Source organism: Misgurnus anguillicaudatus, chromosome 25 (genome assembly GCF_027580225.2).
Source record: "Misgurnus anguillicaudatus chromosome 25, ASM2758022v2, whole genome shotgun sequence".
Classification (NCBI taxonomy): Eukaryota; Metazoa; Chordata; class Actinopteri; order Cypriniformes; family Cobitidae; genus Misgurnus; species Misgurnus anguillicaudatus.
Genome location: NC_073361.2, coordinates 11,792,400 through 11,806,247, shown reverse-complemented (window position 1 = coordinate 11,806,247; position 13,848 = coordinate 11,792,400). Strand labels below are relative to the sequence as shown.

At 39.6% G+C, this 13,848-nt stretch overlaps 1 protein-coding gene and 1 pseudogene across 1 annotated transcript; one reads left to right on the top strand and one right to left on the bottom strand.

Annotated features, from left to right (window-relative positions):
* The window catches only part of LOC141362192 (F-box/LRR-repeat protein 7-like), a 190,815-nt pseudogene that overhangs the window by 85,716 nt on the left and 91,251 nt on the right, over nt 1-13,848 (top strand).
* On the bottom strand, nt 480-13,585 carry LOC129425971 (E3 ubiquitin/ISG15 ligase TRIM25-like). The gene is made up of 6 exons (XM_055182078.2): nt 11,864-13,585; nt 11,637-11,732; nt 11,273-11,506; nt 2,057-2,216; nt 1,822-1,878; nt 480-1,113 (listed from the first exon to the last, which is right to left on the bottom strand). The coding sequence occupies exons 1-6, from the start codon at nt 12,446-12,448 to the stop codon at nt 584-586; spliced, it is 1,662 nt and encodes a 553-aa protein (XP_055038053.2). The 5' UTR covers nt 12,449-13,585; the 3' UTR covers nt 480-583.

The following is a 13,848-nucleotide window of genomic DNA, read 5'->3' as shown; positions in this document are numbered from 1 at the left end:
TAGGGAAACAATGCACAAGCACAGGACAATGAATACAAGAGGATTAAATAGGGGAATAAATCAAGAGGGGAGCAGGTGATATAAATCAAACAATAATGAGGAGAGGATGACAAGGGAGCAGGGTAAAAGAGACAAGACACAGGGAACACGTGGTCTAGTAAAACAATATTAAGACCACGTGAACCCACACAAAACATTGGTCTGTCATGATTCTGCCACAAGACTAGATAAAACAAAGGACAAGATGGCAGAACCATGACAAAAACAGTCAAATAATGTTTTATAGAGTCTATATCAGGCAATACAGAATATATTTTCTCATAAATTCAGTTCAAGTTTATTTCTATAGCACTTTTCACAATTTTGAAATGTGTAGTAAAATAAAATAAAGAAAAGTACAGGCATATATATATATATATATATATATATATATATATATATATATATATATATATATATATATATATATATATATATATATATATATATACAATCTAAAAAAAATGTATGAAAAATATAGCAAATATTGTAATCAATCTTATAATCCGGAATTTACCAGCACTGCTTTTAAAATCTCTATAATCTATTTTACGAGATGAAACAATTTAACTGTGGATCCATTATAAATATAAAACCCAGGATAAAGTGTTTGAGTGAATGTGGTGTGGACTCTGTGTATGAGGTTCATTGTATCAGAGACGCTGTAAAAGGACAGAGATCCTTTACTGTGATCCACATACACTCCTATTCTACAGGAGCTCAACACTACAGGGAGTTTAATGTGTTTGTTATTGTGAGTGAATGAGCAGCTGGAGCCATCGCAGTACAAAGTCCAGGACTGATCATTTAATCCAAACTTACACTTAAGACCCTCTCCCTTCCTGCTGATGCTCTTATATGACACTGATATATCAACCTTACCACTCCACTCAACCTCCCAGTAACAGCGTCCACACAAACTCTCTCTACACAACACCTGACGCCAGCGATCAAATCTGTCTGGATGATCAGGATACTGATGGTCTGTATTAGTGTTAGTAGCCGTTCTGTTCCCATCAGACAGCTGAATTAATTTATTTACTGTGTTTGAATCCAGTGTGAACTGCTTGAAATCTGGTGAAGATAAACACAAATGACTGCAGCAGTTTAACAAAAATCATCATTGCAAATTTATTGCATTATTTAAAAAACTTCATGTTTCTATATTTGTATTTAATCTTTCATTTACTTTGTTTCCCCACAGTTATTATTCAGATTGTTTAAAGTATTTATTTCACGAGTTCAGATTAACATGTATTTAGTCCGGGGGTAGAGCGCAGAGCTTGGAAGTTTAGCCCGAACCCAGAGTACTCCTCGCTCTTTAAATGGGATAGATGTACTAGCTGAGGGCAAGGTGATGAGGTGGTGAAGGGATGCTGCAAAAACTCTCACGGGACAGAGGTGAGGGACTGCTATTTATACCCCTGTGCACTGATCACATTAGATCACATTTAACATTTGTATACAGTTTTTAGGATAATGTAATTTTATTTATAAAAAAGTTTTGTTGTTTTGTTTGTCTGTTAGCAGAAGAAATTTTTTTTTTTTTTTTGAAGGTCGATGTTTTTATTTTGAGTCTCAGTATCTGCAGCTTACTGTTTATTTTACTCAATTTATTCACCCTCTTTAACAATAATTAAGTTACTGACATGTGTGACCTGAAATGGTGTAAACATTGAACATTCAGAAATATTTTTTACTTCATGTTGTCTTAAATATAATTAATAAAAGTCATAAATCATGATAAAGTCATAAATAATAAATGTTTTTAAAGTCTCTTACATTGTAAGAAATCCTCCCTGCTCTTCAATTCAGCAAGAATAACTGTAATATATGTAACTGAAACATAAACAAACATTAATATTTAATATTATTTCATTAATATAGTTCCCATATCACAAGTATTAATATAATAAACTAATAACAGAAAACAAACATCATGACACTGATATAAAGTCTAACAGCGCTCTTGATTGTGTGATATTGTTTGAGAGTAAATTAATATCTGCTACTTTACCATTATCAGATATCTTCTTTATCTCCTCTCTACAGAAATCCTCCAGTTTGTCTTTCAGTTGAGAGAGAGATTTTCTCACATCATCAAAAGAGAGGAGAGAGCTGAGAGGAAATCTGTGTGAGACTGAAGACTCAGGAGCTGCAGACAGAGACTGAAAACTCTGAAGAAGAAAAGATTACAAATGCAAAGACAACATAAACATTAATCATATGTACACTGCAAAAATTTTTTTGTATTTTTGTCTTGTTTTCAAGAAAATATCTAAAAATTCTTAAATTAAGATGCTTTTTCTTGACGCGCAAAACGAACCAAGAAAATAAGTGTAATGTTGTGTGGATAAAGGCAGGCGGAGACAGCGGATCCAAATGCAGGTGACTTAAATTATAACATAAAGTAATACAAAATAACACTGGGAGAATGAAACCAAAACAAAACAAACCTGTAAACCACATACAAACAACGACTGATACAGGACAACTGAAAAACTGGGCTTATATACACTGAAGGATAACAAGATACACCTGGGGAACAATCAGAACACAGACCAATGAACAAAAGAACTACACTGTAGGAGCCGCAGGGCAGGAAACCAGGGCGGAGCCGGTAGGGCAGGAAACCAGGGCGGAGCCGGTAGGGCAGGAAACCAGGGCAGAGCCGGCAGGGCAGGAACCAGGATCCAGAGTGGATCCAGAAACCATGGTGGTGCTGGTGGTTTCAGGAACCCAGGAGAAACTGGAGACCAGGGTGGTGCCGCAGGTGGAGCCAGAGACCAGGGCGGAACTGGAAACCAGGGTGGTGCCGGTGGCAACAGGAACCTAGTCAGAGGGAGAGAACAGAAAGAGGCCCCATGGGCCAGATTAGATAAGGCACAAAGTTAAGGGAGCTCGGGAATGGCCATCTTGGACCAGGCACAGAGTTCAGGGAGCTCGAGGATGGCCATCTTGGACCAGGCACAGAGTTCAGGGAGCTCTGGGATGGCCATCTTGGACCAGGCACAGAGTTCAGGGAGCCCAAGCAGAGAGTTCAGGGAGCTCGGGGATGGCCATCTTGGGCCAGACCGAGAGTTCAGGGAGCCCGGGGATGGCCATCTTGGGCCAGGTAGAGAGTTTAGGGAGCTCAGGAGCTGCCTTTTTGGGCAAGACAGAGAGACTTTGAGAGTCGTGCACGGCCATTTTGGCAAGGCAAGAGAGTCTATGGGGCTTGTGAGCGACCATGTTAGCTAACCTACAGGATACTGGAAACTTGGTCGAGACCGGAAGCTCAAAGGACTCAAATTCAAACCTTTCAGCCATGATAGAAAGTGCAGAGGACTCCTGTTCAGACCTTTCAGCCGTTACAGGAAGTGCAGGAGACTCAGGTTCGGACCTCTCAGGCGTGACAGGAAGTGCAGGAGACTCAGGTTCATGGGTTTGAGAGACCTCTTGTGGAACAGAAGAGCAGAAAGCAGATCACACACACCACAGAGCCATGGCAAATACAGAAAGCACAGAAGTCAGAGGACATACCTCAGGCATCCTAGAGACCACGAACTGGACACAACCGGACTTGGGATCCCTGCCTACCATACTGACATCATATGGGTATCCTTCAGACTAGACATTAACCTCTGGGTCCTAGCATGAACTGGAGAGGCTGGTGAGGCGGCCATCTTGTGAAGTGGCTCGGGTGAGGCAGCCATCTTGTGAAGTGGCTCGAGTGTGACAGCCATCTTGTGAAGTGGCTCGAGTGCGGGCATGGCAGCCATCTTAAGAACAGGAGCAGGTATGGTACCAACCCACTGTGGAAACGATGCAGGAATGGCAACGACCCTCCGGAGAACAGGTGCATGCATGGCGGCGGTCCTCCCCTGAGGATCATATTGCAAGTGTTCTGATTTAGGTGGTTCAATTAGACTGCATTGATAAAAAACTATTAGTGATTTATATGGGTAATGGTGTGTGGAACAAGGTCCAAGAAGTCCTGTGTGTGATCCTCAAGGGAGCGGGAGCCCTGGCGGAGCACAAGGAGTCTCATGGCTGGAGACCAAAAAGCTGCTGGGTCCATGGTGTGACGTGAGCTGGTGAAAGTCACTGCTGGTTCCTAGTTAGTCATGGGTTATTGGAAGCGAAGCTTCGGAGCGTGTGTTGAGAATAAATGGGCATGCCAAATGAAGCCTTGCTTCAAGGCTTGTGTTGTTAATGTAGAAATCACATGATCAATGACAAACAAGGCATCGGTGTGTGTGGACATGTCATTGGTTCAGTCTTGAGTATCGATTACGGACAAAGAAGTTTCGAAACTCGCCCCTCCTTGCAGGTGTTGTGGCGTTTCAGTGTTGGATAGGTGTCAGAAGTGGTAGAAGCAGTGGTAGAAGTAGAGTGTAGGAGAGTTTATTATTAGAAGTAGATTATATTAGTAGTTATAGTATATAATTATAAATTAGTTATAGTATATATTTTTTGATTAATTAAAGCTATATCATAGTATTATTATTGTATAAGTTAGATAAAATTAGTTGGATTGCTTTAAATTTTTGGATTTGGACTGGTTGTTGATTTAGATTGCCCTATTGGATTTGTCTGCCTTTTGTGACCTGTTATTTAGTTTTTGTAATAGAGCCAGCAAGAAAGAGGAAATCCTCCCCGTCTAGGAGTATTTTGAAATTTTTGCTCACAATAAAGTATGTGTAATTGTTATATTTTAGTGTGTTAATATTATTATAAGACACACTTTATGGCAGTATAGTCTTTCATGTCTATTATTTCATGTTTCAAGGTGAAATGCTTGCTGTGCCATAAGGGGCTGACATACAGCAATAATACATCTTCCATGCTCAGGCATTATCTAGCACTGCATGAGCATACACATACTACTAACAATCCACAGACTAGTCAAAGTAATATCTTATCTTATTTCTTAAATTTATCTGAAGTGAATCTCATAAGAACCGAGGACCCACTAGTATATTAGGCTCAACATAAGCATCAGTACCCACACTTATACCAGCTGACACTGGCATTTCTATGTTGCCCTGCATCCTCTGTTTCATGTGAAAGGATCTTTGCCAAGGCTGGACTGGTTTTAACCAAAAAGAGGAATCGTCTTAATCCCAACACACTTGAGAACAAGATGGCGCCAGCATATCACACAGATATTGCTTATGTCCGTTTTTTATGATGTTGTTTCTGCCTGTTGTCATCTGTACTGAGGTATGATTGCCTGAAACTACTGGAAACCAGAACCTCAATTCCTTCAGACTGGTATTTCACAAACGATGTCAAAACTTCAAACCTCCGCAATCACCTGCTGCTTATTCCGCCGGAGATCTGCCGCAGTTACCATGGCTCCTTTTACAAAAAGAAGCGTCACAAAAGACGAGGAAAACGTGCGGGCTGGTTGGCGAGAACTGCAATAAATAAACGGGCAAACAGGACAATTGACCCTCGGTTCGTTTGGTCGTGGCTTCGGACGGTTTACCCTGCATGGCCTTTGGCCATTACTCAGCGTGTGTGGATAAAGCCTCATAAGCGGAATGAACTGCCGGCTCATCGCTATGTAAAGAATTTACAGTACACATCATTACTCATCCGTTGGATCTTATTGGAGTCAACCCTGCGTTGCTTAATGTGAGGTCAGTGTGAAACAAAACTTTTATACTTCGTGACTTCATGGTCTCCAAAGATTTGGATTTCCTGTTTTTAACTGAGACATGGCTTGAACCGATGGATAGTTGTATTCTTGCAGAGCTGTTACCTGCGAACTATAATGTTTTAAACTCTCAGAGACTGTCTGGTCGTGGTGGGGGTGGCTACGCTGTTTAAAGATCATTTTAAATGCTCTGTTGTTTCCACTGAGAAATATTCTTCTTTTGAGGTACAGATGTTTGCACTAAACCTGGCTCAGATCCTCTTCTGTGCTCTCACCTATCGTCCTCCTAAATATAACAAGGACTTCACTCATGATTTCGCTGACTTTCTCTCACACATCGTTCCCATCACGGACAACCTCTTAATCGTTAGGGACTTTAATATTCATGGGTGCTGCTCGTCAAACCCTCTCGGTCAGCAGTTCTCTGATCTCATTCACTCTTTTAATTTAACACAATTTGGTCTCGATGCCACACACAGTCACGGGCATACTCTCGATCTGGTTTTATCCATGGGGTTACCCATTAAGGATGTGGTTACAGAGGACAATTTCATATCGGACCATAGACCAGTCTTTTTTAGTTTTGATCTGACCATTGCCTCACCAAAGAGATCATTTAAGGATGTCTATTTTCGTTCGATTCAACGGCAAGTCATTTTATCGAGGCGTATACAAATAACCCTATCTCATCATTACTAGAAACTGCTGGACTTTTGATGGACACGGATGAACTGACTATTGCTTTTAATTCTGTCTGCTTGGACATTATAAACGATATTGCTCCAATTAAGAAGAAAAAGCCTAAATCTCAGCATTGGTTTAATAATGATAAAACAGGTTTGCAGATGGAAGAGTGATAAATTGCAGATTTCTTTTGAAATATTACATGTATCCCTTAAGAAATATCAGTATGCTGTAAAAGCTGCAAGAACTAAATATGTCTCAGAGCTAATAAATAGATCACCTCACTACCCCAAAACTTTGTTTAGTACAATAAATTCAGTACTTAATCCATCCATCGCCACTTCAACTGATTCCTCTCTTTACACTTGATGACTTTTTGACTTTTTTCCAAAAGAAAATTTAATTAATTAGAGAAGATATCACACCTTCGCATTGTGTTCTAGCAGTTTCCACCTCTAACTCCTGTATATTTGATCATTTTGATACAGTCTCTCTTCCAGCTCTTGAGGATATTATAAGACACATGAAATGATCGTATACAGATCATTTACCTCCTCGCTTTTTAAAAGATCGTTTTGATATTCTGGGCCTTAGCATTCTGTCTATTGTCAACAGCTCTCTGAGAAATGGAGTGGTGCCTCCTTGCCTTAAGCAAGCAGTGGTTTCTCCTTTACTCAAAAAATCTGGCTGTAACCCTTCAGAGCTGAATAATTATCAACCAATATCTAAACTACCATGTCTCGCAAAAGTATTGGAAAAATTAGTTTTTTCTCAAATTACTCTTTTTCTAATTGAAAATGATATTTTAGATCATTTCCAATCTGGTTTTAGAGCTGCTCACAGTTGGGTGTTGTTTCAATTATGCTGGATCTCAGTGCCGCTTTCGACACTGTAGATCACTCAATTCTTTTGAAACGCCTGGAGGTTAAAGTAGGTATCAACGGGACTGTTTTAAAATGGTTTAAGTCATATTTGCATGAAAGAACCTTCTTTGTGAATTTTGCAAATGACTCTTCGTCACTGACATCTTTAAAATATGGTCTTCCTCAGGGTTCTATTTTGGGACCCATGTTATTTTCTATGTACATGAGCCCTCTTGGCTCAATTTGCCATCGTCATGATGTCTCTTATCACATGTATGCTGACCACACTCAATTATATTTGCCTTTTAAAGTCAGAAAATTTTTTAGTACTCTGCCTGGATGAAGTCAAACTTTGGTTACCTAACCCTAACCCTAACTATATGAGAACAAATCAGAGATAATTATCTTTGGTCCATCGCAACTTAAGGAAGCTATGTCTAGTGCTATTGCCCCTTTGAATAGACTTATTAGGAATCTGGGTGCAATCATTGACTCTTCCCTAAGCTTTGAAAACCAGATTAAGTCAGTAGTAAAGAGTAATTTTTATAATCTTAGACTGATCTCCAGGCTAAAACCCATCCTGAACACAAAAGACCTACAGGTTATAGTGCATGCTTTTATCACATCCAGACTGGACTATTGTAATTATCTGTATGTTGGTATAAGCAAACACAATCTATCTCATCTACAATTAGTGCAGAATGCGCAGCTAGGTTTTTAACTGGCACAAAAATTAGAGAACACATTATTCCAGTAATATCTATTCTGCATTGGCGGTATAGAATTGATTTAAAATTTTTATTGATGGTTTTTAAAGCTTTTCACAATATCGCCCAAGCTATATCACCAACCTCTTAAAGGACCATACTCCAGTCAGGTCTTTGAGATCAGGAGATAAACTTCTGTTAGCAATTCCCCGTTCATCACAAAAATCAAGGGGTGACAGAGCCTACATGGTCATCGCCCCAAAACTGTGGAATAGCCTACCTTTGCATATTCGGCAGGTCTCAAATTTAGAAGGTTTTAAGTGTCAGTTAAAAGCGTATCTTTTTAATTTAGCTTTTGTTGAAAATAGACCTTGTTTGGAGATAGTTTCTTGAAGTTTTTATATATTTTATGTCATTTTATCTTTGACCTGTTTCTCTTTTATGGAATTTTATTCTTATCTTTTATTCTGTCTTAATTTTCTTTTTATTAATTGGTTTGATATTTTGCTTTATGTCTTTGAAATACTGTGAAGCACTTTGGGTAATTGAAATTGCAGTAAAATGTGCTATATAAATGAATAAGGTTCAAGTTGAAGTTCAAACTATTTTGTTTCTCAATAATAAATAATAAATAATACATATTAATATAATAAATCCCCAAATGATCTGTTGCAATTTTCTTCATTGTACCCTCATTCCCATAAGCACTGCACTTAAACTACTTATGGTACACACACACACACACACACACACACACACACACATTTTATTTTGTACATTTTTCCTACCCCAGACTACTGTACTAAACAAAGTCGAACTTGTATATGTCATAGGCCTACTGTCATTCTTCAAACAATTAATGGAATAACTGTGTGTATGACATTTCAAGAAAATTCACACAGAAAAATATTTTTTTATTTATTATATAACCAGAAAATGAACAAATTTCTGCTTAGGTAGTGCATAAAATGTATTATCTGCAATTTCTTTACACAGTCGCTAGATGTCACTAGGGAGCAATGTGGAATGAAGCTTCCGTTAATGAACCTTTGGGTGAAGCAATGGGCTGTGAAGCATCAGTGGTTCAGGAAGCCACATTTTGCCATCACTAATCCTAGTTGATCAGTCGTTCTGTAATGTTGTGTGGATAAAAGCAGGCGTATCCAAATGCAGGTTACTTTAATTATAACATAAAGTAATACAAAATAACACTGGGAGAATGAGACCAGACCAAACCAAACCAAACAAAATCAGACCAGACCAAACCAAACCAAACCAAACAAAATCAGACCAGACCAAACCAAACCAAACCAAACCAAACCAAACCAAACCTGTAAACCGCATACAAACAACGACTGATACAGGACAACTGAAACACTGGGCTTATATACACTAGTGATGGGTCGTTCGCGAAGGAGCGGCTCTAAGAGCCAGTGGCGGTTCTACACGGAGGCCAAGGGTGGCCCGTGCCTCTGTAGACATGTCCCTGGCCACCCCTGTGGCCACCCCGAGCTGACCAAATAAAAAAGTATAAATTTATTTAGATTTTACACGCGAACGCAAAAAGCGGAACTAACGCGACGCAGCGACGCAACGTCTACACGGGCAAATTAGAGCAGCGCTCCCAATCACTGTAGCCGGCTGCGGGTGATGCTCGGCGAATTTGTCCCCAATCTCCCGATGTTGTGCATGTGTATGCAGGTTTGGGCACTGGTAAGGACTCTAGCTGACTTGACATTGGGACACTGTTCACTTTTTCTCCTGTGACGTGGCTGCTTAAGCGCGGTGATCATTCACAGCTGTTACTCATCAACAACCGGTAAAACCAACATCTCGCTAACTTTTTAAAGTTTACACATTGTAAAAAGCGCTGTAATATGCTCTTACATATACGTGCATACAATTGGAGGAATTTAATTAAATGTTACATATAAAAATGTTTACAATTTAAAATAAATATTATTTTAAATACTGATTAGATTGTGGTCCCTAACTGTCTAGCAATGTGTGTTTATATGTAAACTAAAACGTTTGTCTTTATAAAAGTTTGCATTTCATAAAGTTTATTGAGTAGGCTCACATGATTATCGGTTGGGGGGCTTTAGAAAAGAGCCAAGCTCCCCTTTTGCACCTCCACTCACTCTTGTATTTAATACATATTTATATGATTGTAAAGTAAAATAAAGTTTACGGGGCAGTTTCCCGGAAAGTGATTAGACTAGTCCTAGACTAAAATAAATGTAAGAGCTGTCCAAACTGAAAACAACTTGCAATGCCATATCTTAAAATACACCAGTGCCTTTTGTTTTGCTTCAAAATGCACACAAGTAATGTATTTAGTAAGGCATGTTTGTTAAAACTAGTTATATTTCCTAATTCAACTATAAGGCCTAGTCCTGTCTTAAACTAATTCCTGTAACCACCCCTATTATCTTTAAATATAATTTCTTGCCTTTTTTTGTGTGCCCCTCTAGTAAAACACTGGCCCCTCCTTGGCCCCCCTAGTGAAATTTGTCTAGAACCGCCACTGCTAAGAGCTGATTCTTTGTAGCGAACGAGCAGAGCCGAATCTTCAGACGCATGCAGGGAAGCCGACTCTTCTAAGGGAGCCGAGCCAGAAGAGCCGAATCTATGAAAAGAGCCGGACTGCCATCACTAAAATGTAGAGCCAGCGCTTGAGCCGAAAGAGCCGAATCAATGGAAAGAGCCGGACTGCCCATCACTAATATACACTGAAGGATAACAAGATACACCTGGGGAACAATCAGAACACAGACCAAAGAACAAAAGAACTACACAGAACTACAAACATGGCAAACAGAGACATAACTTCAAACTAAGAGCACGGGACAGGGGAACATAGAACAGAGTCATGACAATAAGTCTAGTTTTTAGACCAAAAAAAATCACATTTAAGTGATTTTGTGCATAAAACAAGCAAAAAAAAAAAAAAAAATCTGCCAGTGGGGTAAGCAAATGTTCTTAAAATTTTCTTGAATTTAGTGTTTTAGAAAAATGATCAAGATTTTTTGCTTACCCCATTGGCAGATTTTTTTTTTGCTTGTTTTGTGCACAAAATCACCAAAATGTAATATCTTTGGTCCAAAAACTAGACTTATTTTCTTGGGTCGTTTTGCTCATCAAGAAAAAGTCTTAATTTAAGAATTTTTAGTTATTTTCACTTAAAACAAGACAAAAATACTAAGATTTTTTGCAATGTTACAGCTTATTTTCTTAGTGGCTAAAAACACTGTTAAAATCATAGTCATATATGAAGTGAAGTCTTCCAGAGATCCTGTTAATGCTCACTGTGTTATATTTCAGAGTTGTGTTACCTGTAGGAAATGGATGTGATTGTCTGTATGTGAAAACTGCTTCAGTTCAGCGTCTCTCCTCCTCAGATCATCAATCTCCTCCTCCAGACGCTTCATGACTCCTTCAGCTTGACTCACTGCAGTCTTTTCCTGATCTCTGATCAGTTGTGTCACCTCAGATCGTCTTCTCTCAATGGATCGGATCAGTTCAGTAAAGATCCTCTCACTGTCCTCCACTGCTGTCTGTGCAGAGCGCTGTTAGGACAAACATTACAATCAGATCCATTACAGGTACATCAGTAAAGATCTCCATCACTGGAGGAGAGTCATGAATCTCAAACTGATCTTCAAGCTGCCAGCAGATGTTTTTCTGTTCAAAACTCACCGCATGAGAGTCCACAGCCTCTCTCAGCTCCTGAAGCTCCTTCTCTCTCTCCTCAATTATCTGATGTAATTTTCTCTGTCGCTCTCCCAAAACTCTCTGTGACATAACAAATAACTATTAAACTGCATGCGTATATGCAAGTAATGTTACTATTATCACATTCATAGTTTAGCATATTATGAATCATTACTGTTAGCATTAGTGCAGTGTCTGATTTCAGTTCATACCTGTTTCTCAGTTCTTTCTGCTACAGCTGTCACAGTATCATGGTTTTTATGTTCGTCCATCGTACACAGATAACAAATGCAGTGCTGGTCGGTGCGACAGTAGATTTCTAGTTGTTTATTATGTTTTGAGCAGATCATCTCATGAAGTTGTCTGGTGGGATTCATCAAATGATGCCTCCTGTCATTGAAGAGATTCTCATGTTGTTTAAGATGATTTTGACAGTAAGACTTCAGACACTCCAGACAGGACTTGACAGCTTTGTATTTTCTCTCAGTACAGGCGTCACACTCCACATCTCCAGCTTCAGCATAAGAGTCAGCAGGAACAGCAGTCTGAAGTTTTGTCTTCTTCAGTTCCTCCACCATTTCAGCAATCATCACATTTTTAAATAAAACAGGTCTTGGTGTGAAGGTTTGTCTGCATTGAGGGCAGCTGTAGATTCTCTTCTGATCATCCTGATCCCAGCAGTTTGTAATACAGCTCATACAGTAACTGTGTCCACAGGGAATGGTCACTGGATCCTTCAAGAGATCCAAACACACTGAACAGCTGAACTTGTCCTGAAAAATACGAGCTTCTGCCATATTTCAATCATATACTGACAGACAGAGTGAGACAGTCGCTTGAAAAGTCTATGTTTCCTTTTAAATGAACAGTTGAAATAGTTTCCTGTTTTTGTGTTTAAGATACTTGTGCAAAAAAGGGGTTTCCTGTTACTCTACACTCTTTAGAAAAATGGTTCTATATAGTACCAAATAAGGACTCTAACAACAGCAGCACCCTTTTTGGTGGTATATAGAAACTTTTTGCAGTTTAAAAACAGAACTGCAAGACATCAGAAAAATACTTTTATTTTCACTTTTTCATAACATGAGGTGTCATACAATAACAAATGTGTATTAAAATCACATTGTTAACTTAAAAATATACATAAACATAACTATGCTATATGAATTATTATGCAAATATAACAAATCACTACTGAAATAAGATATGGATGTTAAATTCAATATTAAATAAACAATAAAATTTGGCAAAGACAATAAATTAATAGACCACAATTAAATAAAATCTGTCACGACCTCAGTCTTTCGGTCAGTTCATGTCCGTGTGTCTTGTTTGTTTTGTTGGGCTCGTGGGGGTATGTTTTGACAGCTCACCATGTGCTCGGTGTCTGTGTCACTCACCTCATCCCCGTGTTTCCCTGTTCTGGTATTCCCCGCGCACTGTGTTCTCACATGCACACCTGTAGTATATTTTCCTTAATTTCCCGCTCACGGGATTCTCTTCTCACCTGTCTCTCCTTATCCTCATTAGGGTTCCTATTTATTTGCCTCTCATTCCTCTGTCTTTGTCAGTCCGTTGTATGTTTCACGTGCAGCTCGGGCCGACTCCTAGTCTTGTCTTTGAACTAAGCAATTTTTGAACTCTAGTCCTCGCTTATTTTAGTCCTTGCTTATTCTAGTCATTGTTATTTTCTTTTGTTTTCGTTGTCGTTTAGTTTTTGCCCGTAGTTTCCCGCTGGTGCCCAGGGCGTTTTATTGCAGTTCTCGTCCTCGCTGCTTCGGCGCTCTGCCCCGCCTCCGAGGGAACGCGCCTCGCTGGGTTTCTCTGGCTTCCAGCTCTCCTTTGCAAGATTCGATTTCTCCAGTCGGGGCTCACGGGTCGTGTGATCTCCGTGCTACGCAGTCCCTCAGTCGAGGGTCGCGGACTGCCCTGTATTTCCCCAACTTTGTCAGCTAGCTCCTCCCTCTGTAGATTGGTGGGTCGAGTATCTCCGCGCTGCGCCAGGTTGCCCGGAAGTGGCGCACCCTGGTGACCCGAAGAGGACCAAGTCTTATTTTTCTTGTGCAGTTTATTATTGAACTATTAAATAAACGTTCTGTTTTTTCCCTGCATCTGGGTCTCCTCCTCTCTATCCATCATGACAGAACAGACTGACCAGCCCAGAGACCCAGCAGGGATGGATCCCATCTTTACAGTT

Coding starts and splice junctions, on each gene's coding strand:
- LOC129425971 (XM_055182078.2), bottom strand. CDS start 12,448: ATGGCAGAAGCTCGTATTTTTCAGGACAAGTTCAGCTGTTCAGTGTGT. Junction 11,733..11,863: donor CAGAAAGAACTGAGAAACAG/GTATGAACTGAA, acceptor GTTATGTCACAG/AGAGTTTTGGGAGAGCGACA. Junction 1,114..1,821: donor CAGGGAGGATTTCTTACAAT/GTAAGAGACTTT, acceptor TATCTTCACCAG/ATTTCAAGCAGTTCACACTG.